The sequence below is a fragment of the Oncorhynchus tshawytscha genome, linkage group LG21 (genome assembly GCF_018296145.1).
Source record: "Oncorhynchus tshawytscha isolate Ot180627B linkage group LG21, Otsh_v2.0, whole genome shotgun sequence".
Classification (NCBI taxonomy): domain Eukaryota; kingdom Metazoa; phylum Chordata; class Actinopteri; order Salmoniformes; family Salmonidae; genus Oncorhynchus; species Oncorhynchus tshawytscha.
This window is the reverse complement of record NC_056449.1, coordinates 28,873,462-28,901,063: the sequence shown is the minus strand read 5'-3', so window position 1 is coordinate 28,901,063 and position 27,602 is coordinate 28,873,462. Positions and strand designations below refer to the sequence as shown.

The 27,602-nt window shown below is 45.0% G+C and overlaps 1 protein-coding gene across 2 annotated transcripts; it reads left to right on the top strand.

Moving 5' to 3' along the window:
• Positions 1 to 26,449, top strand: LOC112221188 (LON peptidase N-terminal domain and RING finger protein 1). 2 transcript variants are annotated; one of them, XM_042303308.1, is made up of 11 exons: positions 1 to 262; positions 1,277 to 1,395; positions 6,042 to 6,164; positions 8,967 to 9,291; positions 9,388 to 9,463; positions 9,567 to 9,681; positions 11,246 to 11,367; positions 13,474 to 13,632; positions 13,810 to 13,972; positions 22,513 to 22,662; positions 22,807 to 26,449. In XM_042303308.1, the coding sequence occupies exons 1-11, from the start codon at positions 160 to 162 to the stop codon at positions 22,954 to 22,956; spliced, it is 1,605 nt and encodes a 534-aa protein (XP_042159242.1). In that variant the 5' UTR covers positions 1 to 159; the 3' UTR covers positions 22,957 to 26,449. The 2 variants fall into 2 exon arrangements, with proteins under 2 accessions (XP_042159242.1, XP_042159241.1); XM_042303307.1 differs by having other exon boundaries at positions 1 to 819.
• Positions 26,450 to 27,602: the final 1,153 nt, after the last annotated feature.

The window sequence follows — 27,602 nt, the reverse complement described above, 5'->3', positions numbered from 1 at the left end:
CCTTACACTGTGTGGCTTGGGCTTTTTCGAGCTCTATCCACACGATGCGCATCAGAGCAGGAAGCCTACTTCTGCCGGCTGGGCTTTTACAGTAAGAGTGGGGCAGAAACATTCAAGGAATCGTTGTTAAAATTCTGACCCAATATTGGTCTAGTGTTGATGGATCTCGGAGTTGAAGACAACCAGACGCGAAGTACGAGACGCGCAGAGACGATCGGACCTTCTGTTCATCATGATGCCAGGAAAGAGAAGACGTTACGAGGTGTTGTTCCAAACCAAATACTTTATGCTTGGAAAACGCATGTGAATGAATCGGAAGGGTTTTGTCAGTTGGAATTACACTAAGGTCTTTATGGTTGGATCTTGGGTTCCGCTAGCCTTTGTTTACTAAATCAGAGAGTCTAGCAGTCAGGTCATGTTAATCGGAGAAGAGTGTCTGTCGTTGCTTAGATGGTGATTAGATAGGGACTCAAACTGCTCACGGACCGGCGGTGGTGACATAACCCCCCAACTGTGCCACCATGGATCTACTTGAGTGCCCAATCTGCCTGTTCCTCATGTGTGAACCGGCCACCATGTCCTGTGGTCACACGTTCTGCCAGAGCTGCCTGGGGAACTACTTGTCATCCGGGTGTCCAGCCTGCAAGGAAATATTTAAACAGAGAGACGCCAAAAACATCAAGAACAACATCCTACTATTCAGTGTCATTGAGAAGTGCTGCCCAGAAGAGACGAGGATAAAGTGTCATATTCTGGAGAAACTCAAAACCAGCGAGTTCACAGAAGCTTTACGCATCGCGAATGAAGGGATACGACTAGGTAGGTTCCTAAAAATAATGTGTGAACTTGAGCACGTTTGGGGAAGACATCTCCTTATGCAACCCTCGAGTAGGCTGCAGGACAGACCTATGATCAAATGTGCATGTTCGTTGTGTAAAATGGAATCCACCCACTTATAAAAGCCCCACACGACCCTAATTACGTAAATTTACCATAAACCGCTATTTGTCCGAAAAACCGAAGGTCAGGGTATGAAGGTCAGGGTATGAGATCAGATGTGCAATTTGTAGCAAGAATGGAGTTGGGTTGAGCTCATGTCACTTCAGGTTTTTGGGAGATGTCCAGTGTTATCTAATATTCCCTATGCATTGCAGTTGCAAGGGCAAATCGAACTAAACCAATTCTGACTGGGAAGCTGTCATACTACAATCACTGATAGTGATCACTGTTAATTATATCGAACTATCTCTTCCCTCCCTTCCACTCCCTCCCTCAGCTCCTGGTGATGTGAGTCTGAAGGTGTGGAGAGCGGAAGCCAATATGGGACTGAGACTTTTCTCTGATGCCCTGAGGGACCTGGAAGACCTCTCCTGCATTCACCCCAACTGGACAGAGGTAAGAAACACCATGTTATTAGAGTGCTATGTCAAATCAAATTTCAAATCAAATCAAATTAATTTATATAGCCCTTCGTACATCAGCTGATATCTCAAAGTGCTGTACAGAAACCCAGCCTAAAACCCCAAACTGCAAGCAATGCAGGTGTAGAAGCACGGTGGCTAGGAAAAACTCCCTACAAAGGCCAAAACCTAGGAAGAAACCTAAAGAGGAACCAGGCTATGTGGGGTGGCCAGTCTTCTTCTGGCTGTGCCGGGTAGAGATTATAACAGAACATGGCCAAGATGTTCAAATGTTCATAAATGACCAGCATGGTCAAATAATAATAATCACAGGCAGAACAGTTGAAACTGGAGCAGTAGCACGGCCAGGTGGACTGGGGACAGCAAGGAGTCATCATGTCAGGTAGTCCTGAGGCATGGTCCTAGGGCTCAGGTCCTTTGAGAGAATTAGAGTGAGCATACTTAAATTCACACAGGACACCGGATAGGACAAGAGAAGTACTCCAGATATAACAAACTGACCCTAACCCCCCGACACAAACTACTGCAGCATAAATACTGGAGGCTGAGACAGGAGGGGTCAGGAGACACTGTGGCGCCATCCGATGACACCCCCGGACAGGGCCAAACAGGAAGGATATAACCCCACCCACTTTGGCAAAGCACAGCCCCCACACCACTAGAGGGATATCTTCAACCACCAACTTACCATCCTGAGACAAGGCCGAATATAGCCCACAAAGATCTCCGCCACGGCACAACCCAAGGAGGGGGGTGCCAACCCAGACAGGAAGATCACATCCGTGAATCAACCCACTCAAGCGACACACCCCTCCTACCCTCCTAGGGACGGTATGAAAGAGCCCTAGTAAGCCAGTGACTCAGCCCCTGTAATAGGGTTAGAGGCAGAGAATCCCATTGGAAAGAGGGGAACCGGCCAGGCAGAGACAGCAAGGGCGGTTTGTTGCTCCAGAGCCTTTCCGTTCACCTTCACACTCCTGGGCCAGACTACACTCAATCATATGACCCACTGAAGAGATGAGTCTTCAGTAAAGACTTAAAGGTTGAGACCGAGTTTGCGTCTCTGACATGGGTAGGCAGACCATTCCATAACAATTGAGCTCTATAGGAGAAAGCCCTGCCTCCAGCTGTTTGCTACAGAAATTCTAGGGACAATTAGGAGGCCTGCATCTTGTGACCGTAGCGTACGTGTAGGTATGTACGGCAGGACCGAATCAGAGAGATAGGTAGGAGCAAGCCCATGCAATGCTTTGTAGGTTAGCAGTAAAACCTTGAAATCAGCCCTTGCCTTCACAGGAAGCCAGTGTAGGGAGGCTAGCACTGAAGTAATATGATCACATTTTTTGGTTCTAGTCAGGATTCTAGCAGCCGTATTTAGCACTAACTGAAGTTTATTTAGTGCTTTATCCGGGTAGCCGGAAAGTAGAGCATTGCAGTAGTCTAACCTAGAAGTGACAAAAGCATGGGTTAATTTTTCTGCACCATTTTTGGACAGAAAGTTTCAGATTTTTGCAATGTTACGTAGATGGAAAAAAGCTGTCCTTGAAACAGTCTTGATATGTTCTTCAAAAGAGAGATCAGGGTCCAGAGTAACGCCGAGGACCTTCACAGTTTTATTTGAGACGACTATACAACCATTAAGATTAATTGTCAGATTCAACAGAAGATCTCTTTGTTTCTTGGGACCTAGAACATGCATCTCTGTTTAAAAGTAGAAAGTCAGACCATACCAGGAGCGAGGAGGGGTTTGGACCGAGGTTACAGTATCTTCTGGTGTAACTGAATCGGGCCTGGCTAGGTGTCTATACGCCTGCTGCAGCTTCTACGTTTTCCTTTAATATCACTGTTTATTCCCCTTTAATGATCTGTCATCTATGGGTACATCTCAATAGTCTACTGTGTTTTCAGATCAGTTGTTGTCATAATCGGTCACCACCACGTAACCTTATAAGGAGTTGTACCAAATCAGACTGATTTAGATTTCTTGGCATATTTTCAGTTTCCTAGTGTGCTTCCTAGTGTGCTTCTGAAATGGCACCCTAATATCCTCTTCATAGTGCGCTACGTTTAACCAGACCCCTATGGGCCCTGGTCTAAAGTACTACACTAAATAGGGTGCCATTTTGGACACCATTGTAGTTTTGTGCGTCCTGGTTGTTTTCTCTGTGGCTGCTGCTGATGGAGTGTGTCTGTAGAAGTGTACAGTATGTTGTGTCATTTGGGGCACATTATGCAAACGGCTACTTATGTCATCATGTAACTGAATCATTGGACACTACTGGGTGGGTGAGTGCTATGACAGCTACGCGTTGTTGGGGGGACAGAAGCACCAGATCATCAGCAAACAGTAGACATTTGATTTCAGATTCTAGTAGGGTGAGGCCGGGTGCTGCAGACTGTTCTAGTGCCCTCGCCAATTCATTTATATATATATATATATATATGGCTGGGGCTTAAGCTGCATCCCTGTCTCACCCCACGGCCCTGTGGAAAGAAATGATAATGCAGAGGATTTTTTCAAGGTTTCTGTTGATGCATATCCCATGGTAGTCATTGGAATCAAATCTGTCTCCACTTTTGTTGATTGGGGTGATCAGTCCATGTTTCCAAATATTGGTTAAGATGCCAGAGCTGAGGATGATGTTAAAGAGTTTAAGTATAGCTGATTGAAATTTGTGGTTTGTATATTTGATCATTTCATTGAGGATACCATCAACACCACAGGCATTTTTGAGTTGGAGGGTTTGTATTTTGTCCTGTTGTTCATTCAATGTAATTGGAGAATCCAGTGGGTTTTGGTAGTCTTTAATAGTTGATTCTAAGATTTATATTTGATCATGTATATGTTTTTATTATGAGGCCAAAACAATTGGAGAAGTGGTTTACCCATATTTCTCTGTTTTGGATAGATAACTCTTTGTATTGTAGTTTGTATAGTGTTTCCAATTTTTTAGTCTTTGGATTCTTCAATTACATTGCTGATTTCTGACGTGCTGTTCCTTCTTTTTCCATAGTGTATTTCTGTATTGTTTTAGTGATTCATCATAGTGAAGGCGTAGACCCAGAAAACCTGAGCCTATGTTTTTGGTTGGACAGGTTTCTCAATTTATTTCTTAGGTTTTTGCATTCTTCATCAAATTTGTTATTGTTTTTAGTTTTCTGTTTGAAATGTTTAGATTTGATAGGGAAGCTAAGAGGTCAAACATACTGTTAAAATGTTCTACCCGGGGGCCTCACGGGTGGCGCAGTGGTTAAGGGCCACCAGAGACCCTGGGTTCGCGCCCAGGCTCTGTCGTAATCGGCCGCAACCGGGAGGTCCGTGGGGCGACACACAATTGACTTAGCGTCGTCCGGGTTAGGGAGGGCTTGGCCGGTAGGGATATCAATGTCTCATCGCGCACCAGCGACTCCCGTGGCGGGCTGGGTGCAGTGCGCGCTAACCAAGGTTGCCAGGTGCACGGTGTTTCCTCCGACACATTTGGATGCGCGCTGTGTTGGGTTGTGTATCGGAGGTGCGGCTTGGTTGGGTTGTGTATCGGCGGTGCGGCTTGGTTGGGTTGTGTATCGGAGGACGCTTGACTTTCAACCTTCGTCTCTCCCGAGCCCATACGGGAGTTGTAGCGATGAGACAAGATAGTAGCTACTAAACAATTGGATACCACGAAATTGGGGAGAAAAAGGGGTAAAATAATTTCTACTGCCAAGTTTACACCTTCACTATTACAGTGGAACATTTTTGTCCAGGAATTTGTCTAAAAGGGATTGAATTTGTTGTTGCCTAATTGTTTTTTTGGTAGGTTTCCACACTACTTTCCTCCGTCTATAGCATTTCCTAATATTATACAGTTCCTTTGTCTTGGATGCCTCATGATTTGAGTATTGCTCTGTTCAAGTAGTCAACTGTTTTTTCTATGATCTGATAGTTGTGTCAGTGAATGCTCTGAGAGACTCTGTGTTGAGATCGGTGATAAAGTAGTCTACAGTACTACTGCCAAGAGATGAGCTATATAGGTGTACCTACCGTAGGAGTACCCTTGAAGCTTACCATTGTCTATATACATACCTAGCGTGTGACAGAGCTGCAGGAGTTGTGACCTGTTTTTGTTGGTTGTGTTGTCATAGTTGTGCCTAGGGGGGCATATGGGGGAAGGAATGCTGTCACCTCCAGGTAGGTGTTTGTCCCACTGTGTGCTGAAGGTGTCAGGTTCTTGTCCAGTTCTGGCATTTAGGTCACCACAGACTAGTACATTTACCTGGGCCTGGAAATGATTCATTCCCCCCTCCAGGATGGAGAATCTGTCTTCATTAAAGTATGGGGATTCCTGTGGGGGGAAAAAAGTAGCACACAGGAGGACATTTTTCTCTGTTCAGATCATTTCCTTTTGCTGCTCTATACCAAATTAGCATACCCCCTACCTGTTTCACACCTGGTTGTGTGGTGTATGGGACTACAAGCTCTCTGTAACCTAGAGGGCAACCAGTGGGTCCATCTCCTCCACCATGTTTCTTGTAGGATGACGATGTCTATGTTTCTGATTTCTTTGGGTCTCTCTCTCTCTCCGTCTCTCTCTATATCTAAGTCTCTCTCTCATCCAGTATTCTCTTGTCTGTTCTCCCCAGGGTATCTTTCGTAAAGGTAATGTGTTACTGGAGATGGGTCGTCAGTCTGAAGCCCTGATCCAGTTTCACCGCTGTCTCAAACTACAGGCCGACTTCACTCCTGCCAAGAGCCAGATTAAAAAGGTCAGTAGCTATAGCCAACACTGACTGGCTCATTTACTAACTGGTCATTTACTGACTGTTTACCAATCACTGGTCCAGTTACTTACTGACTATTTTTCCCTTACTGACTGTCGGCTTGACTGTGCTTTACTGGCTGTTTCACTGTTCCAGTTAGTCTCACTGACTGACTGTTTTCCACTCATTGACTGTCTGCCTGACTGCTTCACTGGCTCATTCAGTCTCACTAGCTTAGTGTGTCAGTGACTGCCTGGCTGAATAACTGTATGGGGTCAGTTAAGGTTCTAGGAATGGGTGGCAGTTGCTGCTTCTAGGAATGCTTTAAGGAATGGAATGCCTTGGAACAGTGTTAGACAATCTCAACACGTACTGTATACTAAACTCAGCAAAAAAAGAAACGTCCTCACTGTCAACTGCGCTTATTTTCAGCATACTTCACATGTGTAAATATTTGTATGAACCTAACAAGATTCAACAACTGAGACATAAACTGAACACGTTCCACAGACATGTGACTAACAGAAATTGAATAATGTGTCCATGAACAAAGGGGGGGGTCAAAATCAAAAGTAACAGTCAGTATCTGGTGTGGCCACCAGCTGCATTAAGTACTGGAGTGCATCTCCTCCTCATGGACTGCACCAGATTTGCCAGTTCTTGCTGTGAGATGTTGCCCCACTCTTCCACCAAGGCACTTGCAAGTTCCCGGACATTTCTGGGGGGGAATGGCCCTAGCCCTCACCCTCCGATCCAACAGGTCCCAGACGTGCTCAATGGGATTGAGGTCCGTGCTCTTTGCTGGCCATGGCAGAACACTGACATTCCTGTCTTACAGGAAATCATGCACAGAACGAGCAGTATGGCTGGTGGCATTGTCATGCTGGAGGGTCATGTCAGGATGAGCCTGCAGGAAGGGTACCACGTGAGGGAGGAGGATGTCTTCCCTGTAACACACAGCATTGAGATTGCCTGCAATGACAACAAGCTCAGTCCGATGATGCTGTGACACACCGCCCCAGACCATGGCGGGCCCTCCACCTCCAGAGTGCAGGCCTCGGTGTAACCCTCATTCCTTCGACGATAAACGCAAATCTGACTATCATCCCTGTTGAGACAAAACCGTGACTCGTCAGAGAAGAGCACTTTTTGCCAGTCCTGTCTGGTCCAGCGACGGTGGGTTTGTGCCCATAGGCGACCTTGTTGCCGGTGATGTCTGGTGAGGACCTGCCTTACAACAGGCCTACAAGCCCTCAGTCCAGCCTCTCTCAGCCTATTGCGGACAGTCTGATCACTGATGGAGGGATTGTGCGTTCCTGGTGTGACTCGGGCAGTTGTTGTTGCCGTCCTGTAGGTGTGATGTTCAGCTGTACCGATCCTGTGTAGGTGTTGTTACACGTGGTCTGCCACTGCGAGTATGATCAGCTGTCTGTCCTGTCTCCCTGTAGCGCTGTCTTAGGCGTCTCACAGTACGGACATTGCAATTTATTGCCCTGGCTACATCTGCAGTCCTCATGCCTCATTGCAGCATGCCTAAGGCACGTTCACGCAGATGAGCAGGGACCCTGGGCATCTTTCTTTTGGTGTTTTTCAGAGTCAGTAGAAAGGTCTCTTTAGTGTCCTAAGTTTTCATAAGTGTGACCTTAATTGGCAACTGTCTGTAAGCTGTTAGTGTCTTGACGACCGTTCCACAGGTTCATTGAACAAGCATGGGAAACATTGTTTAAACCCTTTACAATGAAGATCTGCTAAGTTATTTGGATTTTTACAAATTATCTTTGAAAGACAGGGTCCTGAAAAAAGGATTTTTCTTTTTTTGCTGATTTTATATACAGCAGGGGTGGGCAATGATTTCAGCCCGAGGACCACATCGGATTTCAAAATTCAGATTTGTTTTTCAAAGCAATTTCCGGGCCAGAAAAAGTTATTTGAAAATGTATTGCTCCATTAGTGTTTCTACATGCTTTCTACCTAGTTTTAGACGTTCAAGTGCACTGGAGGTTAAAAAATCCTCAAACCTCCCCTGGGCCGGATTGAATAGACTCGTGGGATGAATCTGGCTTGGGGGCCATATAACATCCACCCCTGATGTACAGTATACCAAGAACAAGGATGACTGACTGGGTGGGGTTATTCAAGGACAGGCTAGCATTGTAAATGCTATGATATGTCATGGAACACTGTCAGATGATCTATTAACACTTGTGTGTCAGGTCAACTAAGGCGAGGGGTCATCTATGCTAGAAAAGGATATGACATGGGACAATTTTAGGCAATTTAAACACTTCTACATAACTGCTAAATGGTCAGTTAGAGGGCCGGTTACAGTTGTAGGGTCAGTTGTAGGCTAACCTCAGGTTATCTGAGGTTGGATACGTTTTAGAAATGCAATGTCACAGAAGGCAACCTAGTCATTTACATGTTCAGCCTAGTCATTTACATGTTCAGCCTAGTCATTTACATGTTCAGCCTAGTCATTTACATGTTCAGCCTAGTCATTTACATGTTCAGCCTAGTCATTTACATGTTCAGCCTAGTCATTTACATGTTCAGCCTAGTCATTTACATGTTCAGCCTAGTCATTTACATGTTCAGCCTAGTCATTTTGAAATATTCAGCAAGTTGTGGGTTTCTAAATTAATGGTTGATTGATTGATTGATTAAAGCCACGTCTGATGTTGTAGGATGAATTTTGTTGTGGGATAAGTTTATAATGATGGAACGTGTATTATGAAGTAAAACTATGTTTTTAAATGATGGATGGGATGGATGGATAGATTGATCTGTGTGTATGTTTTCCCTGGTCAGATCCTGGAGACGGAGGGCATGTCAGTGCCTGAGGAGGTGCCCCAGATCCTCCAGGTGGTCTCAGAGTACCTCGGAGGCCACTGCCCCCCCATCACAATCCTCTTCCCTGAGAGCCACACACACAGCCTCAACAAAAGCTTCGGACACCCTCAGGTGGAGGGGGCAGACGGGGACAAGAGAGGAGACTTGGAGACAGGGCCAAAGGTGAAACATGGGACCAGTACTGAGTGCTGTCTCAGTCTCTCTCAGGCCGTGTCCTTCCTCCCTACAGCTGAGGATGATGAGGAGATGATGATGAGGAGGAGGGAGGAGAGGCACAGCAGGGGTACATAGAACACACACACACACACACACACACACACACAGGAAGAGAGAAGAGACATGTAGATGGTTGATATTGTTTCTATGTTGTCTCCCTCAGGAGGCTGCCATCTGGACAGAAGAGAATCTCTGAGTGTCCTCACTGTGTCTGACTTTGAATGTCCCCTCTGTATCAGGTTAGTAGTTTCCATAAGTGGTACATCCTGTGGAGTATTGTGGTACTGTGTTATTGTTGAGAAACTTGTGCTGTACTCTGATCTTAGTGCTGTACCTCTACAGGCTGTTCTATGAGCCAGTGACCACTCCCTGTGGACACACCTTCTGTAGGACCTGCCTCGAGAGAAGCCTAGACCACAACCTCCGCTGCCCCCTCTGCAAACAGCCACTACAGGAGGTAACTATGGCCTACGTAACTACATTGCTTTGCAAAAATATTCAGTATTTGCATTTATTGTCAACAATCAACACAAAATACTGTGTAATGTAGATGAGGAAGATGTTTTTTTAGTATAAGATAAATAAAACCTTAACTAAAATATAGTCACTGCATAAGTATTCAGACCCTTTGTTTAGGCAAGCCTAAATTACTTCTGTAAGGTCCCTTGCACGGATTCAACTACAATGATCAGGGAGCTTTTGGAAAGCCTCATAAAGAAGGCCAGTGATTGGTAGATGGGTAACAATAACAAATCAGACATTGAATATCTCTTTAAGGATGGTCAGGTTAATAATTATGCAGTGGATGATATATTAAACCACCCAGACACATCAAAGATATTGTCATCCTTCTGAGCTGAGCTGCAGGACAGGAAGGAAACTGCTCAGGGATGTTACCATGAGGCCATTGTTGATTTAAAAACGGCTACAGAGTCCAATGGCTATGATAGGAGAAAATTGAGGATGGATCAACATTGTAGTGACTCCACAATAATGACCTAAATGACAGAGTGAAAAGAAGAATACAAAAATACTGAATAAAATATTCCAAAACATGAATCTTGTATGCAGTAAGGTACAAAAGTAATACTACTAAAAAATACACTTTTTGTCCTAAATGCAAAGTCCTTATGGGAAATCACTGAGTATCTGCCTCCTTATTTTCAAGCATGGTGGTGCCTGCATCATGGTATGGGTATGCTTGAAATCGGCAAATACTTGGAAGTTTTTCAGGATAAAAAGAAACGGGATGGAGCTAAGCACAGGCAAAAGAGGAAAAAGAGGAATTCACCTTTCAGCAGGACAATAACCTTCAACACAAGGCCAAATCTGGAGTTGCTTACCAAGAAGACATTGAATGTTCCTGAGTGGCCAAGTTACAGTTTTGACTTAAATCTGTTTCAAAATCTGTGGCAAGACTTGTATTGGTGTGTAGCCATGATCCTCAACATCTTGACAGAGCTTGAATATTTATTTTAAAGAATCATGGTCAAATATTGCTCAATCCAGGTGGACAAAGCTCTTATATACTTCCCCAAAAAGAGTCACCGGTGTAATCAATGCCAAAGGTGTTTTTAACATGTATTGACTTAGGGAGCTGAATACTTATACAACAACTATATTTTAGTAACTATATTTTAATTTCATTTCTATTAATCTTTAGAAGAATAGAATAGTTCTTCCACTTTGACATTAGAGTATTTTGTGCAGTTTGTTGACAAAAAATTACAATGAAATACATTTGAATCCCACTTTGTAAAGAAATCCAAGCGGCCTGAATACTTTTGCAAGGCACTGTCTGTACACTTACATAACTAGGGCCCTTGTCTGTGTACATGGACTCAAATCAGAAACACATTGTATAAAACATCATAATGAAACAATTGCAATGGAAGGTCTGCTTGTCCTGTTTTTATGTCGCTATCATGTTTATAACCCAAGGGAGATCACTTTAACTGGGATACACTTATTTGTTACTTTTCTTCCCAATAATGCGGAATCACTTCTTCTTTCCTGTGTAGTACTTTAAGAACAGGAAGTACAACCCCACAGTGCTGCTGCAGGAGATCATGGCTCACCTCTTCCCCCTGCAGCTGGATGAGAGGAAGCAGGTCCACGAGACTGAGATGGCCGAACTATCCAAGTGAGTCCAGTCGCTGACGCACTGTAACCAGGGGTAAACTGAGGTCGGTTTGTTCTAGAGTTTCCCACAACGGTAACCTGGCACCCAATCTGATTTCTCTATGTTTCATCTTTGAGTGCAGCGTTCAGTCTGCTTTAACCAGGCTACCAAAATTGGCCCTTACCTGTAAAACGAGCTTTGGAACTATTTTGGTAGAAATTCTTAATGCCTAAATGAAATGAGACTGAAACGTGAAACGTTGATGGGCTATCATATGCTCGACAGAATGAGCTTGGGGCGAGTTGGCAACCTTAATGGTAACCATGACAATGGGCATCGGGCATCAGGCTCCTCATACAGTAGAGAGTAGACGTTGTGACCGTGAGGTTATTGGCAAAGCACCGCACAAGGCAACAACACCAGCTGCTGGACAAGAGCAACACTGAAACATGTATACAGTAAGCAGTCAAAAGTTTGGACACCTACTCATTCAAGGGTTTATTTTTGCTATTTTCTATATTGTAGAATAATAATGAAGACATCAACTATGAAATAATACCTATGGAATCATGTAGTAACCAAAAAAGTGTTAAACAAATCAAAATATATTTTATATTCAAAGTAGCCACCCTTTGCCTTGATGACAGCTTTGCACACTCTTGCCATTCACTCAACCAGCTTCACCTGGAATGATTTTCCATCAGTCTTGAAGGAGTTCCCACATTTGCTGAGCACTTGTTTGCTGCTTTTCCATCACTCTGCGGTCCAACTCATCCCAAACCATCTCAATTGGGTTGAGGTTGGGTGATTGTGGAAGCCAGTTCATCTGATGCAGCACTCCATCACTCTCCTTCTTGGTCAAATAGCTCTTACACAGCCTGGAGGTGTGTTGGGTCATTGTCCTGTTGAAAAACAAATGAATGTCCCACTAAGTGCAAACCAGATGGGATGGCATATCGCTGCAGAATGCTGTGGTAGCCATGCTGGTTAAGTGTACCTTGAATTCTAAATAAATAACTGACAGTATCACCAGCAAAGCACCCCCACGCCATCACACATCCTCCTCCATGCTTCACGGTGGGAACCACACGTGGAGAACATCCGTTCACCTATCTGCATCTCACAAAGACATAGCGGTTGGAAGCAGAAATCTCAAATTTAGACTCGTCAGACCAAAGGACAGATTTCCACCGGTATAATGTCCATTGCTTGTGTTTTTTTGGCCCAAGCAAGTCTCTTCTTATTATTGGTGTCCTTTAGTAGTGGTTTATTTGCAGCAATTTGACCATGAAGGCCTGATTCACGCAGTTTCCTCTGAACAGTTGATGTTGAGATGTGTCTGATACTTGAACTCTGTGAAGCATTTATTTGGGCTGCAATTTCTGAGGCTGGTAACTCTAATGAACTTATCCTCTGCAGCAGAGGTAACTCTGGGTCTTCCTTTCCTGTGGCGGTTGTCATGAGAGCCAGTTTCATCATGGAGCTTGATGGTTTTTTGCGACTGCAAAAAGTTCTTGAAATTTTCCGCATTGACTGACCTTCATGTCTTAAAGTAATGATGGCCTGTCGTTTGTCTTTGCTATTTTAGCTGTTCTTGCCATAATGTGGAGTTGGTCTTTTACCAAATAGGTCTATCTTCTGTATACCACCCCTACCTTGTCACAACACAACTGATTGGCTCAAACGCATTAGGAAGGAAAGAAATTCCACAAATTAACTTTTAACAGGGCACACCTGTTAATTGAAACGCATTCCAGGTGACTACCTCATGAAGCTGGTTGAGAGAATGCCAAGTGTGCATAGTTTTCATCAAGGCAAAGGGTGGCTACTTTGTTTAACACTTTTTGGGTTACTACATGAATCCATGTGTTATTTCATAGTTTTGATGTTCTCACTATTATTTGACAAAATAGTAAAAATAAAGAAACCCTTGAATGAGTTGGTGAGTCCAAACTTTTGACTGTGTGTGTGTGGGGGTGTGTATTAAATACACACCACCTCAACACTACTGTTATCCTGATTTAAATATATATTTGTCTCTCTCTGTATCCTCTCTTTTTTCATCCTCTGTCACACTTTCTGCTTTCTCTCTGTCTCGCTCTCTGTTTCTCTTCCTCCATCCCCCAGCCTAACTAAGGACATCCCTATCTTTGTCTGTACGGTGGCGTACCCGGGCGTGCCCTGTCCTCTTCACATCTTCGAGCCTCGTTACCGCCTCATGATGAGACGATGCATGGAGACGGGCACCAGGAAGTTTGGCATGTGCAGCTACGAACATGGAAAAGGGTGGGTCGTGGATGTATACAATCTGAAAATACTGGTATGAAAATGAACCCTGAGTGTATCTGACTCTCTTCCCCTTTTACACTACTATGCTGAGCCACACTGTGCTGGTGATCTGATTGTCTTTCACATTACGCTTTCAGCTTGCTTCCAACAACTCTCTGTCTGTGTGTCCTCCAGATTTGCAGACTACGGCTGTATGCTGGAGATTCATAGCCTAGAGGTGTTGCCTGACGGTCGCTCGTATGTGGACTGTGTGGGAGGAAGTCGCTTCAGGGTCCTGAAGAGAGGACAGAGAGATGGATACCACACCGCTGATATAGAGTACATGGAGGACCACAAGGTACAATCCCACACACACTGAAGAGAGCTAGATACCACACTGCTGATATAGAATACATGCAGGACCACAAGGTAAGTTACCACAGGTTGTTCTAATCTAATCCTGGCCCTGGATGACCCCTGTGAATGCAGAGTTTTGGTTGAATTTAACACTCCTGGGGATGGTTACAATTGCTATTTTATTAGCTAGTTCTTCAGTGAGTGTTTTACTGGCACTTGGCCTGTTTCCAAGCAACAGTTTGTAAAAGCAATGCTCAGTGCTCAACCAGTCATACCTTAGAGGTGTGTGTGTCTGTGCTCGCGCACTAGAGGCTCAAAATGCTTTCTTCACACCTACTGTAAAGGTCAGAGCCTAAACTACATGAAAACAACACTAGACACAAGGGAATCCAAAACTTTTACTATCTCATCCTGGAACATACAAGTTCTGAGGTCATCTGCCTTTGGCCTAAAGAGCCGGAACCCAGACTTCATCAAAGAAATCAGAAATACAGACATTGTCATCCTACAAGAAACCTGGTAAAAAAGAGACGGACCCATTCTTTGCCCTCTAGGTTACAGAGAGCTGGTAGTCCCATCCACCAAGCTACCAGGTGGGTGGTATAGAGGAGATGGACCCACTGGTTGACCTCTAGGTTACAGAGAACTGGTAGTCCCATCCACCAAACTACCAGGTGGGTGGTATAGAGGAGATGGACCCACTGGTTGACCTCTAGGTTACAGAGAGCTGGTAGTCCCATCCACCAAGCTACCAGGTGGGTGGTATAGAGGAGATGGACCCACTGGTTGACCTCTAGGTTACAGAGAGCTGGTAGTCCCATCCACCAAGCTACCAGGTGGGTGGTATAGAGGAGATGGACCCACTGGTTGACCTCTAGGTTACAGAGAGCTAGTTGTCCCATCCACCAAGCTACCAGGTGGGTGGTATAGAGGAGATGGACCCACTGGTTGACCTCTAGGTTACAGAGAGCTGGTAGTCCCATCCACCAAGCTACCAGGTGGGTGGTATAGAGGAGACGGACCCACTGTTTGCAGAGAGCTGGTAGTCCCATCCACCAAGCTACCAGGTGGGTGGTATAGAGGTGACGGACCCATTGTTTACCCTCTAGGTTACAGAGAGCTAGTAGTCCCATCCACCAAGCTACCAGGTGGGTGGTATAGAGGAGATGGACCCACTGGTTGACAGAGAGCTGGTAGTCCCATCCACCAAGCTACCAGGTGGGTGGTATAGAGGAGACGGACCCACTGTTTGCAGAGAGCTGGTAGTCCCATCCACCAAGCTACCAGGTGGGTGGTATAGAGGAGATGGATCCACTGGTTGACCTCTAGGTTACAGAGAGCTAGTAGTCCCATCCACCAAGCTACCAGGTGGGTGGTATAGAGGAGATGGACCCACTGGTTGACCTCTAGGTTACAGAGAGCTGGTAGTCCCATCCACCAAGCTACCAGGTGGGTGGTATAGAGGAAACGGACCCACTGTTTGCAGAGAGCTGGTAGTCCCATCCACCAAGCTACCAGGTGGGTGGTATAGAGGAGATGGATCCACTGGTTGACCTCTAGGTTACAGAGAGCTAGTAGTCCCAAACTACCTGGTGTGAAACAAGGAAGAGACTCGGGGCTAATTCGGTATAGTAGTAGAGTAGAACCAACCCACTATATTAAAGTAGTCAAAACTGGAACATTTTACATCTGGCTAGAAATTAATAAGGAATTTATCTCAACAGAGAAAAATGTCCTTGTGTGCTAGCTTTATTCCCTCCCCATACATTAACTTTTAGCTTCTCCATCATAGAAGGGGAGAGCAACCGTTTCCAAGCCCAGGGACATGTACTACTCTGTGGCGACCTAGTATATTCCACAACTGGACAAGAACCTGACACTCTCAGAACAAACTCCTACCTGGAGGCGACAGCATTCTCTCCCAAATATGCCCCCCTAGACACAACTATGACAAAACAACCAACAAAAATGGGTCACAACTCCTGCAGCTCTGTCACACGCTGGGTCTGTACATAGTCAATGGTAGGCTTCAAGTTGACTCCTATGGTAGGTACACCTATAGCTCACCCATTGACAGTAGTACTGTAGATGACTTTATCACTGACATCAACCCAGAGTCTCTCAGAGTGTTCACAGTCAGCCCACTGACACCCCTATCAGACCACAGCAAAATCACACTTTACTTGAAGAGAGAAATACTCAATCACAAGGCATCAAAGCTGAGGAAACTGCATACTATAAAGAAACACTATAGATGGAAGGAAAGTAGTGTAGAAACATACCAAAAAACAATTAGGCAACAACACATTCAATCCCTTTTAGACAACTTCCTGGACAAAACGTTTCACTGTAATAGTGAAGGTGTAAACTTGTCCGTAGAAAACCTAAACAGTATATTTGACCTCTCGGCTTCCCTATCAAATCAAAAATTGTCAAGCAGACAACCTAAGAAAATGAACAACAATGACAAATGGTTTGATGGAAGACTGCAAAAACCTTAGAAAGGAATTGATAAACCAGAACCTGAGTCTACTCCTTCACTATGGTGAATCACTAAAACAATACAGAAATACACTACAGAAAACCTGAGTCTACTCCTTCACTATGGTGAATCACTAAAACAATACAGAAATACACTACAGAGAACCTGAGTCTACTCCTTCACTATGGTGAATCACTAAAACACAGAATTACACTACAGAAAACCTGAGCCTACTCCTTCACTATGGTGAATCACTAAAACACAGAATTACACTACAGAAAACCTGAGCCTACTCCTTCACTAAGGTGAATCACTAAAACACAGAAATACACTACAGAAAACCTGAGCCTACTCCTTCACTATGGTGAATCACTAAAACACAGAATTACACTACAGAAAACCTGAGCCTACTCCTTCACTATGGTGAATCACTAAAACACAGAATTACACTACAGAAAACCTGAGCCTACTCCTTCACTATGGTGAATCACTAAAACACAGAATTACACTACAGAAAACCTGAGCCTACTCCTTCACTATGGTGAATCACTAAAACACAGAATTACACTACAGAAAACCTGAGCCTACTCCTTCACTATGGTGAATCACTAAAACAATACAGAAATACACTACAGAAAACCTGAGCCTACTCCTTCACTATGGTGAATCACTAAAACACAGAATTACACTACAGAAAACCTGAGCCTACTCCTTCACTATGGTGAATCACTAAAACACAGAAATACACTACAGAAAACCTGAGCCTACTCCTTCACTATGGTGAATCACTAAATCAATACAGAAATACAGTACAGAAAACCTGAGCCTACTCCTTCACTATGGTGAATCACTAAAACACAGAAATACAGTACAGAAAACCTGAGCCTACTTCTTCACTATGGTGAATCACTAAAACACAGAAATACACTACAGAAAACCTGAGCCTACTCCTTCACTATGGTGAATCACTAAAACAATACAGAAATACACTACAGAAAACCTGAGTCTACTCCTTCACTATGGTGAATCACTAAAACACAGAAATACACTACAGAAAACCTGAGTCTACTCCTTCACTATGGTGAATCACTAAAACACAGAAATACACTACAGAAAACCTGAGTCTACTCCTTCACTATGGTGAATCACTAAAACAATACAGAAATACACTACAGAAAACCTGAGCCTACTCCTTCACTATGGTGAATCACTAAAACACAGAATTACACTACAGAAAACCTGAGTCTACTCCTTCACTATGGTGAATCACTAAAACACAGAATTACACTACAGAAAACCTGAGTCTACTCCTTCACTATGGTGAATCACTAAAACACAGAATTACACTACAGAAAACCTGAGCCTACTCCTTCACTATGGTGAATCACTAAAACACAGAATTACACTACAGAAAACCTGAGCCTACTCCTTCACTATGGTGAATCACTAAAACACAGAAATACACTACAGAAAACCTTAGTCTACTCCTTCACTATGGTGAATCACTAAAATAATACAGAAATACACTACAGAAAACCTGAGCCTACTCCTTCACTATGGTGAATCACTAAAATAATACAGAATTACACTACAGAAAACCTGAGCCTACTCCTTCACTATGGTGAATCACTAAAACACAGAATTACACTACAGAAAACCTGAGTCTACTCCTTCACTATGGTGAATCACTAAAACACAGAATTACACTACAGAAAACCTGAGCCTACTCCTTCACTATGGTGAATCACTAAAACACAGAATTACACTACAGAAAAAGAAGGAACAGCAGGTCAGAAATCAGATCAATGTAATTGAAGAATCCATAGACTCTAACCACTTCTGGGAAAATTGGAAAACTCTAAACAAGCAACAACACGAAGAGTTATCTGTCCCAAACAGAGATGTGTGGATAAACCACTTCTCCAATCTTTTTGGTCCTATATCAAAAATATATACATGATCAAATGCAAATATTAGAATCAACTATTAAAGACTACCAGAACCCACTGGATTCTCCAAGTACATTACTACAAGACAAAATACAAACCCTCCAACCCAAAAGGCCTGTGGTGTTGATGGTATCCTCAGTGAAATGATCAAATATACAAACCACAAATTCCAATTGGCTCTACTAAAACTCTTTAACATCATCCTCAGCTCTGGCATCTTCTCCAATATTTGGAAACGAGGACTGATGACCCCAGTCCACAAAAGTAGAGACAGATTTGATCCCAATAACTACCATGGGATATGTCAACAGCAACTTTGAGAAAATCCTCTGCATTATCATTAATAACAGACTTGCACTTTTCCTCAATGAAAACAATGTACCGACCAAATGCTAAATTGTCTTTTTTATCGAATTACCGTACGACAGATCATATATTCACATTGCACACCTTGTTCGACTAACAAACATAAGTCTTCTCATGCTTTGTTGATTTCAAAAAAGCTTTTGACTCAATTTGGCATGAGGGTCTGCTATTCAAATGGATGGAAAATGGTTTTGGGGAAAAACATACAATATTATAAAATCCATGTACACAAACAACAATTGTGCTGTTACTATGCGTTTTCCCCCCAATTTTATGCATCAACGAATTGGGGAGGGCATTAGAACAGTCTACAGCAACCGGCCTCACCCTACTAGAATCTGAAGTCAAATGTCTACTGTTTGCTGATGATCTGGTGCTTCTGTCACCAACTGTTAATATAATTTCATAATTCCAATATGTTTTCATTAATTGAATTCACTTAGTCTATTTTATGAGAATATGTACGATTCTTATTTGCATAAAATAGACAGAGACCAGTCTTATCAAAATGAGATCATATTCTTGGAGCACGCTGCCATGAAACCACGAACAACAGTTTATATACAATATATGACGTCATAGGAGGAAAAACGTTTTATAACCTATCAACCAGGACACAACAAAGTTGAAAAGTTAATTCCAACCCACTAGCTCGCTCACTCCAGACACACACTTATCTAGATTAACTTCTGGAATGGTCACCTTCATCCATCACTATTTAGAAGACAGTTTCAGATAATGGAAAACCCAGAAACACTCTCTGCCTTATCTAAACATCCCAGAGCTAAGTTGAGTCGGTTCAACCATAGGTTAACGACCCTTTTTGCTAACTTAAAAACCCACAATTCCAGTCTTCTCCAACCTGGCTGGAATGGTATTTATTTAATTAGCCCCTGTTTCATGCTCCACAATCCCTTCCATATGAATTAATATTGTTTATCTGTTTCATTAGTTATAGTTCTATTTAAAATGTACAGTGCCTTGCGAAAGTATTCGGCCCCCTTGAACTTTGTGACCTTTTGCCACATTTCAGGCTTCAAACATAAAGATATAAAACTGTATTTTTTTGTGAAGAATCAACAACAAGTGGGACACAATCATGAAGTGGAACGACATTTATTGGATATTTCAAACGTTTTTTTACTTTCAGTGCAGCAAACTCTCTCCAGAAGTTCAGTGAGGATCTCTGAATGATCCAATGTTGACCTAAATGACTAATGAGGATAAATACAATCCACCTGTGTGTAATCAAGTCTCCGTATAAATGCACCTGCACTGTGATAGTCTCAGAGGTCCATTAAAAGCGCAGAGAGCATCGTGAAGAACAAGGAACACACCAGGCAGGTCCGAGATACTGTTGTGAAGAAGTTTAAAGCCGGATTTGGATACAAAAAGATTTCCCAAGCTTTAAACATCCCAAGGAGCACTGTGCAAGCGATAATATTGAAATGGAAGGAGTATCAGACCACTGCAAATCTACCAAGACCTGGCCGTCCCTCTAAACTTTCAGCTCATACAAGGAGAAGACTGATCAGAGATGCAGCCAAGAGGCCCATGATCACTCTGGATGAACTGCAGAGATCTACAGCTGAGGTGGGAGACTCTGTCCATAGGACAACAATCAGTCGTATATTGCACAAATCTGGCCTTTATGGAAGAGTGGCAAGAAGAAAGCCATTTCTTAAAGATATCCATAAAAATTGTCATTTAAAGTTTGCCACAAGCCACCTGGGAGACACACCAAACATGTGGAAGAAGGTGCTCTGGTCAGATGAAACCAAAATTGAACTTTTTGGCAACAATGCAAAATGTTATGTTTGGCGTAAAAGCAACACAGCCCATCACCCTGAACACACCATCCCCACTGTCAAACATGGTGGTGGCAGCATCATGGTTTGGGCCTGCTTTTCTTCAGCAGGGACAGGGAAGATGGTTAAAATTGATGGGAAGATGGATGGAGCCAAATACAGGACCATTCTGGAAGAAAACCTGATGGAGTCTGCAAAAGACCTGAGACTGGGACGGAGATTTGTCTTCCAACAAGACAATGATCCAAAACATAAAGCAAAATCTACAATGGAATGGTTCAAAAATAAACATATCCAGGTGTTAGAATGGCCAAGTCAAAGTCCAGACCTGAATCCAATCGAGAACCTGTGGAAAGAACTGAAAACTGCTGTTCACAAATGCTCTCCATCCAACCTCACTGAGCTCGAGCTGTTTTACAAGGAGGAATGGGAAAAAATTTCAGTCTCTCGATGTGCAGAACTGATAGACATACCCCAAGCGACTTACAGCTGTAATCGCAGCAAAAGGTGGCGCTACAAAGTATTAACTTAAGGGGGCTGAATAATTTTGCACGCCCAATTTTTCAGTTTTTGATTTGTTAAAAAAGTTTGAAATATCCAGTAAATGTCGTTCCACTTCATGATTGTGTCCCACTTGTTGTTGATTCTTCACAAAAAGTACAGTTTTATATCTTTATGTTTGAAGCCTGAAATGTGGCAAAAGGTCGCAAAGTTCAAAGGGGCCGAATACTTTCGCAAGGCACTGTAGATATTGTTTATTCATAATATTCCTAACACCAACCAAGGACGGCCTGCAGCAGCACCTAGATCTTCTGCACAGATTCTGTCAGACATGGGCCCTGACAGTGAATCTCAGTAAAACATAAAATATTATGGTGTTCTGAAAAAGGTCCAGTTACCAGGACCACCAATACAAATTCCATCTAGACACCATTGCCATAGAGCACAAAAAATTATGCATACCTCAACCTAAACATCAGCACCACAGGTAACTTCCATGAAGCTGTGAACAATCTGAGAGACAAGGCAAGAAGGGCCTTCAACGCCATCAAAAGGAAAATGGAATTCGACATACCAATTAGATCTGGCTAAAAGTACTTGAATCAGTTATTGAACCCAATTGCCCTTTTATGGTTGTGAGGTCTGGGGTCCGCTCACCAACCAAGAATTAACTAAATGGGACAAACACCAAATTGAGACTCTGCATGCAGAATTCTGAAAAAATATCCTATGTGTACAATGTAAAACACCAAATAATGCATGCAGAGCAGAATTGGGCCGATATCCACTAATTATCAAAGTCCATAAAAGAAATGTTAAATTCCACCACCACCTAAAAGGAAATGATTCCCAAACCATTGCAAAGCCATCACCTACAGAGAAATTAACCTGGAGAAGAGCCCCCTAAGCGAGCTACATGGACTACATGGAACAACCAAGCCCCCTCCCTAAAAAAATAAATAAGTGTCTATCCTATCTCTGAGAGATATAAGATCAGGATTACATTTTTTCACTTAAGTCTCCATAGATAATTCCCTACATGTTTTCGACTGTTAACGGGGACCTTCAGACGAGTTTTGTGAGGCCTCTGGGTGTCCAAGAGCTTGTACCTGGTCGGGAGAGTTTCCATACAGGGGTCATAATAGTTTTTGGCCAAACCGTTCGGACTCAAATTACTTTCGGGATGTCTCATGGTCTGACAAACACCGCTCTACCTCTGTCACCGTTCACTGCGGAATTGGGCTGATGCGATGGATTGAGATGCATCCAGTCTAAAAAAAAACATATCTCTAGCACACACTGACAGATTTTTATGGGGATTTTTGAATGATGCTAATTAGATTTCCACAGGGGTTCGGACATTGACCTTAGCGGGTTAAAGGTTTGAAGAGAATCAATTGTATTTTGCGTTGAGAATCTCCTCCTTTGTTTCTAGGCTGAGGGGTCAGAGTTGGAGCTATTGCAGAGCCTCCATGACAGTGTGTATGAACAGGCCCAGGACTGGTACACACTCCTCAACACACAGCTCAGAGAACAGATCAGCAGACAGTATGGAACCATGCCTGACAAGGATAACAACATACAGGTACAGACACATGGACCTTGCCGATCACTTCCAGACCAGCACTCATCTAGTATCGAAAATCCCCTGTATCTCCCCATCTCTCTCTCTCCTCTCTCTCTTCCTGTCTCTCTCTCTCCTTTTTATCTCCCTGTCTCTCTCCATCAGGCCTCCAACAACGGTCCAGCGTGGTGTTGGTGGTTGTTGTCAGTTCTCCAGCTGGATCCTGCCTACCAGACGACCGTCCTGTCCCTGCCCTCCCTCAACGACCGCCTGGGACACCTGCGCATGGTTTTGGAGTACTTCTCCCAGAGCTAGAGAAGAGGAGGAGGAGGTGAAGGGATACAGCTTTACTGGGCTTTCTGCCGCTTATCCAGTACCCTACACAGAGGAGAGGATCAGCTCTACAGACTGGATCATGTGAAACATCACACACCCACTAATATATCACTCACACACAGATCCCACATACACTACCTGTCAGGCCCACTCCCCACCCCTGTATCTTCAGCAAGATGTTACTAGGTTTAGAGCCTGTCGCCATGGAGATCACATGTCCTAGCTTGAACCCATTTTACCTGGCCAAGAGCAGAAAGAGATTGTTTTATCACTTGCATGAATAATGTGTTTGTTCGTAGATACATCATAGGTAAAAATCCGATTGAATCCAAGGTGCTTTTTGGGTGAAACTATACTGTTTCTTGTTTGTGTCCAGCTCGCTAATAATCACTCAAATTAAAGATAGACGGTCACTAACAATGGATATATTGGACTATCTCTTGTAAATTTTGACGGCAAAGAAATTGAACACATTTTCATTGCGGCCTTCCGGACCTCGTTGAAGACCAAATGCAGCACCCGGGGCAAAATAAGTGTGACACCCCTGCAGTATAAGGTTCAACTCAAACTGTTCGGATTCTTGCCAAGGGATGTAAACCTGGTGGTAATGTCTCAGATAACCACTAGGTGTCCCTGTTCTCACTACTGTTTCCCTTATCAGCCAAGCATAAAGAACACTGCCATGGCAACTGACCCCCATGCATGACATAACCAGCCATCTCAGAATCAGATGATCTGATTCCTATGGCTGTAAAGTGCTTGAAGAAAAGCTATTTAAAAAAGTGTCACAGATCGCTCTGTATTGCAGAGCTGAAAACTTGATTTCCTGGGTAACGCACAATATGCTATTTATAAGGCTTGGGTTAAAGTCATATATAGTTTATAATAATCATATTGTATTTTTTGGGGGTTCTTTAAAACCTTGGGAAGCTACTATATTGTGACAAACACAGTCAGCAGCCATTTTGAGTGACTAGCGCTATAGTATAATTACTATTACAGTTATGTATCTTTACTACCTTGTTACCAATATTGAGTCGGATGTAATATTAGTGTGTTATTGCAGTAATGATCTATTATGAAACATTGAAACATAAAAAGGCGCCGCCTGGGTGAAAATAATAATATTTCGGAGTAATGTGAATTAAAGCTGCTGAAGCCTGACTTCTCTTTCGTGTTTGAAGATGTATTGAACAGGGTTCCATCCCAAATGGCACCCTAATCACTTCATTGTGCACTACCTTTGATCAGGGCCGCAATAGGACTGTGGTGAAAAAGTAGTGCACTATATAGGGAATAGGGTGCTATTTGGGATTCAGTCCCAGGTCTTTGTTAAAGAAGGTGGAAAAAGACAACAGGTGGTACAGCTTAGCTGTTCTACACATGTGTAAACAGGTGTGTTGTTCTGTACACATGCATATGTATGTATGCACAGGAGGCTGGTGGCACCTTAATTGGTGAGAATGGGCTCGTGGTAATACCTGGAGCAGAATCAGTGGAATGGTGTCAAATACAGTGAACATGGTTTCCAGGTGTTTGAATCCATTTAATTAGCTCCGTTCCAGACATTATGATGAGCCGTTCTCCCCACAGCAGCTTCCTGTATGTAAACAGTCTTTGAATAGCAGTCCTCCCTCTGACAACACAAACAAGTTGATGCTTTGTTGGACAGTAGAGGTGTGTGTGTATTGAAGAGACTACCTGTGTAATATGAAAGCTACCACTCCTGAGTTCAAATAGTATGGGTTTTCTTTCAAATGCTTGAGTTGTACTTTATTGAGTTTGCCTGACGCAATAGTCCCAAAAGTGCACACCATGTCCATCAGTCTCAGTCAATCGTTCAAAGTATTTGGAAATAAATCAATCAAATAATATTTCCTTTAACCCAGGTCTGGTAGCTTTCACACCCACAGGCAGGACAGACAGGAGTTTCCTCCCTAGCCCATCCCAGGCTCACACCACCCTGCCCCCTGCAGCGCCCCCTACCTATGTGGCTCTCTCACCACTAGTGTTGGTGACTACAGTGCCTGGCCACCCCACTAGGAGGTGACTACAGTGCCTGGCCACCCCACTAGGAGGTGACTACAGTGCCTGGCCACCCCACTAGGAGGTGACTACAGTGTCTGGCCACCCCACTAGGAGGTGACTACAGTGCCTGGCCACCCCACTAGGAGGTGACTACAGTGTCTGGCCACCCCACTAGGAGGTGACTACAGTGCCTGGCCACCCCACTAGGAGGTGACTACAGTGCCTGGCCACCCCACTAGGAGGTGACTACAGTGCCTGGCCACCCCACTAGGAGGTGACTACAGTGCCTGGCCACCCCACTAGGAGGTGACTACAGTGCCTGGCCACCCCACTAGGAGGTGACTACAGTGCCTGGCCACCCCACTAGGAGGTGACTACAGTGCCTGGCCACCCCACTAGGAGGTGACTACAGTGTCTGGCCACCCCACTAGGAGGTGACTACAGTGTCTGGCCACCCCACTAGGAGGTGACTACAGTGCCTGGCCACCCCACTGGAGGTGACTACAGTGCCTGGCCACCCCACTAGGAGGTGACTACAGTACCTGGCCACCCCACTAGGAGGTGACTACAGTGCCTGGCCACCCCACTAGGAGGTGACTACAGTACCTGGCCACCCCACTAGGAGGTGACTACAGTACCTGACCACCCCACTAGGAGGTGACTACAGTACCTGGCCACCCCACTAGGAGGTGACTACAGTACCTGGCCACCCCACTAGGAGGTGACTACAGTACCTGACCACCCCACTAGGAGGTGACTACAGTACCTGACCACCCCACTAGGAGGTGACTACAGTACCTGGCCACCCCACTAGGAGGTGACTACAGTACCTGACCACCCCACTTGGAGGTGACTACAGTACCTGACCACCCCACTAGGAGGTGACTACAGTGCCTGGCCACCCCACTAGGAGGTGACTACAGTACCTGGCCACCCCACTAGGAGGTGACTACAGTACCTGACCACCCCACTAGGAGGTGACTACAGTGTCTGGCCACCCCACTAGGAGGTGACTACAGTGCCTGGCCACCCCACTAGGAGGTGACTACAGTGTCTGGCCACCCCACTAGGAGGTGACTACAGTGCCTGGCCACCCCACTAGGAGGTGACTACAGTGCCTGGCCACCCCACTAGGAGGTGACTACAGTGCCTGGCCACCCCACTAGGAGGTGACTACAGTGCCTGGCCACCCCACTAGGAGGTGACTACAGTGCCTGGCCACCCCACTAGGAGGTGACTACAGTGCCTGGCCACCCCACTAGGAGGTGACTACAGTGCCTGGCCACCCCACTAGGAGGTGACTACAGTGTCTGGCCACCCCACTAGGAGGTGACTACAGTGTCTGGCCACCCCACTAGGAGGTGACTACAGTGCCTGGCCACCCCACTAGGAGGTGACTACAGTGCCTGGCCACCCCACTCAGGAGGTGACTACAGTACCTGGCCACCCCACTAGGAGGTGACTACAGTGCCTGGCCACCCCACTAGAGGTGACTACAGTACCTGGCCACCCCACTAGGAGGTGACTACAGTACCTGACCACCCCACTAGGAGGTGACTACAGTACCTGGCCACCCCACTCAGGAGGTGACTACAGTACCTGGCCACCCCACTAGGAGGTGACTACAGTACCTGACCACCCCACTAGGAGGTGACTACAGTACCTGACCACCCCACTAGGAGGTGACTACAGTACCTGGCCACCCCACTAGGAGGTGACTACAGTACCTGACCACCCCACTAGGAGGTGACTACAGTACCTGACCACCCCACTAGGAGGTGACTACAGTGCCTGGCCACCCCACTAGGAGGTGACTACAGTACCTGGCCACCCCACTAGGAGGTGACTACAGTACCTGACCACCCCACTAGGAGGTGACTACAGTACCTGGCCACCCCACTAGGAGGTGACTACAGTGCCTGGCCACCCCACTAGGAGGTGACTACAGTACCTGGCCACCCCACTAGGAGGTGACTACAGTGTCTGGCCACCCCACTAGGAGGTGACTACAGTACCTGGCCACCCCACTAGGAGGTGACTACAGTGCCTGGCCACCCCACTAGGAGGTGACTACAGTACCTGGCCACCCCACTAGGAGGTGACTACAGTGCCTGGCCACCCCACTAGGAGGTGACTACAGTACCTGGCCACCCCACTAGGAGGTGACTACAGTGTCTGGCCACCCCACTAGGAGGTGACTACAGTACCTGGCCACCCCACTAGGAGGTGACTACAGTACCTGGCCACCCCACTAGGAGGTGACTACAGTACCTGGCCACCCCACTAGGAGGTGACTACAGTGCCTGGCCACCCCACTAGGAGGTGACTACAGTACCTGGCCACCCCACTAGGAGGTGACTACAGTGCCTGGCCACCCCACTAGGAGGTGACTACAGTACCTGGCCACCCCACTAGGAGGTGACTACAGTACCTGGCCACCCCACTAGGAGGTGACTACAGTACCTGGCCACCCCACTAGGAGGTGACTACAGTACCTGGCCACCCCACTAGGAGGTGACTACAGTGTCTGGCCACCCCACTAGGAGGTGACTACAGTGTCTGGCCACCCCACTAGGAGGTGACTACAGTGTCTGGCC